We start from the raw sequence: 2,500 nt of genomic DNA, 5'->3' as shown, positions 1-2,500 counted from the left end.
CATTTTGGGAAAACTGTAACAAAAAGGAAGAGAAAAAGGGTTTTGTTAACTAAATTTCATTTCTCAGTCATTAATATCTAAAAACCATGAAGTCTTCATTTGGGAAAACTGTAACAAAAAGGAAAAGAAAAAGTGTTTTGTTAATAAAATTTCATTTCTGAAAGTCCTTAATATCTAAAAACCACAAATTCTTTATTTCGGGAAAATTGTAACAAAAAGGAAAAGAAAAAGTGTTTTGTTAACTAAATTTCATTTCTCAAAGTCATTAATATCTAAAAACCAGATTTTTATTCAGCAAATAGTACAGGCAAAATGAAAGCATTTTTATTTTTATTTTTATTATTATTATTATTATTATTATTATTATTATTATTATTATTATTATTATTATTATTATTATTATTATTATTATTATTATTTTTATTTTTATCTTTATTTTTATTATTATTATTATTATTATTATTATTATTATTATTATTATTATTATTATTATTATTATTATTATTATTATTATTATTATTATTATTATTAACTGCTAAGCTACAACCCTAGTTGGAAAAGCAGAATGCTATAAGCCCAGGGAAAATAGCCAAGTAAGGAAAGGAAACAAGGAAAAATAAAATATTTTAAGGACAGTAACATTTAAATAAATAATTCCTATATAAACTATAAATACTTCAACAAAACAAGAGGATGTAAGATTAATGAATAATGATCTACTTGTGGTTTCATTAAAAGATTAACTAGAGATATGAACTAAATGGCCTAAAAAATCCGTCATATGTTCTTTTTAGATATCACACAAAATGTTTGTAAGGTACATCTTAATTATTTATTGAGCCAAGTTTTTTGTACTTATTTATTCCAAATAAAATTTTTTTATAACTTGTATGAAATGATAATTCTCAGGTGGTAGCTTTACTTAGATCCCGCTGTTTGAATATATTAATCTAAACCTCTTGAATAAAAATAGAGGAAGGCATGAGAGATAAAAAGTTTTTACATTAAAATTTACAAATTCTATAAAGTGATTAAATTTTCTAGACCTATTGAAACATACCACTACATAATGATTTCATAAAATTTGATATTCACTTGTGCCCCTACCTCTGTTTCGAGAAGAGGACAATATGAATCACTAGAGACTATCATGATTTTGCATAAGCAGATGATGACAGCAGATTTCATGGTCTTGTTATAAAAGCCATGAAGAAAGTCAAAACAACAGGCAAAGCAACAAACATGACGTAATTTATACAGCTGAGAACGCCAGGAAAATAAATCTCTCCTTGTATGCAAATAGGAACTCTTACTCTTAAGGTTTAGAGATAAATCATTATTGGCCAACACGAAGTTTTGTTATAGAAATGCCAAAAAAAAAAAAAAAAAAAAAAAAAAAACACCATGATCAGCATCCAAGCCGCTCCCCACTCAAGCTAGGACCGTGAAAAACCAAGATTTACACCCTTGGCTGGACCAGGAAAGACCAGGCTATGGCTGCTGATGAATCACACTAAGGTTATATAGACAATAAGGTTATTGACACTAATAACAAAATATTGTTCCATGAGCTTTGAGTCTACTCTCACTCAGTCTACCAGGGATGTGGCTTTATATGTAATTGTCGTCATATGGAATCCGCCGCTCCCCACTCAAGCTAGGACCATGGGAAACCAAGATTTACACCCTTGGCTGGACCAGGAAAGACCAGGCTATGGCTGCTGATGAATCACACTAAGGTTATATAGACAATAAGGTTATTGACACTAATAACAAAATATTGTTCCATGAGCTTTGAGTCTACTCTCACTCAGTCTACCAGGGATGTGGCTTTATATGTAATTGTCGTCATATGGAATCCGCCGCTCCCCACTCAAGCTAGGACCATGGGGAACCAAGATTTACACCCTTGGCTGGACCAGGAAAGACCAGGCTATGGCTGCTGATGAATCACACTAAGGTTATATAGACAATAAGGTTATTGACACTAATAACAAAATATTGTTCCATGAGCTTTGAGTCTACTCTCACTCAGTCTACCAGGGATGTGGCTTTATATGTAATTGTCGTCATATGGAATCCGCCGCTCCCCACTCAAGCTAGGACCATGGGAAACCAAGATTTACACCCTTGGCTGGACCAGGAAAGACCAGGCTATGGCTGCTGATGAATCACACTAAGGTTATATAGACAATAAGGTTATTGACACTAATAACAAAATATTGTTCCATGAGCTTTGAGTCTACTCTCACTCAGTCTACCAGGGATGTGGCTTTATATGTAATTGTCGTCATATGGAATCCGCCGCTCCCCACTCAAGCTAGGACCATGGGAAACCAAGATTTACACCCTTGGCTGGACCAGGAAAGACCAGGCTATGGCTGCTGATGAATCACACTAAGGTTATATAGACAATAAGGTTATTGACACTAATAACAAAATATTGTTCCATGAGCTTTGAGTCTACTCTCACTCAGTCTACCAGGGATGTGGCTTTATA

The 2,500-nt window shown here is 32.7% G+C and overlaps 1 protein-coding gene across 2 annotated transcripts in view; it reads right to left on the bottom strand.

Moving 5' to 3' along the window:
- The window catches only part of LOC137616258 (uncharacterized), an 86,553-nt gene that overhangs the window by 179 nt on the left and 83,874 nt on the right, over window positions 1-2,500 (bottom strand). For both annotated transcript variants that reach the window (XM_068345878.1, XM_068345877.1), the window contains exon 6: window positions 1-13. This exon is cut by the window's left edge and continues 179 nt beyond it. In XM_068345878.1, coding sequence (XP_068201979.1) covers window positions 1-13 — 13 coding nt within the window. The remainder of the gene's footprint in view (window positions 14-2,500) is intronic.

This window comes from Palaemon carinicauda, chromosome 22 (assembly GCF_036898095.1).
Source record: "Palaemon carinicauda isolate YSFRI2023 chromosome 22, ASM3689809v2, whole genome shotgun sequence".
Taxonomy (NCBI): Eukaryota; Metazoa; Arthropoda; class Malacostraca; order Decapoda; family Palaemonidae; genus Palaemon; species Palaemon carinicauda.
This window is presented reverse-complemented; position numbering and strand designations above follow the sequence as displayed.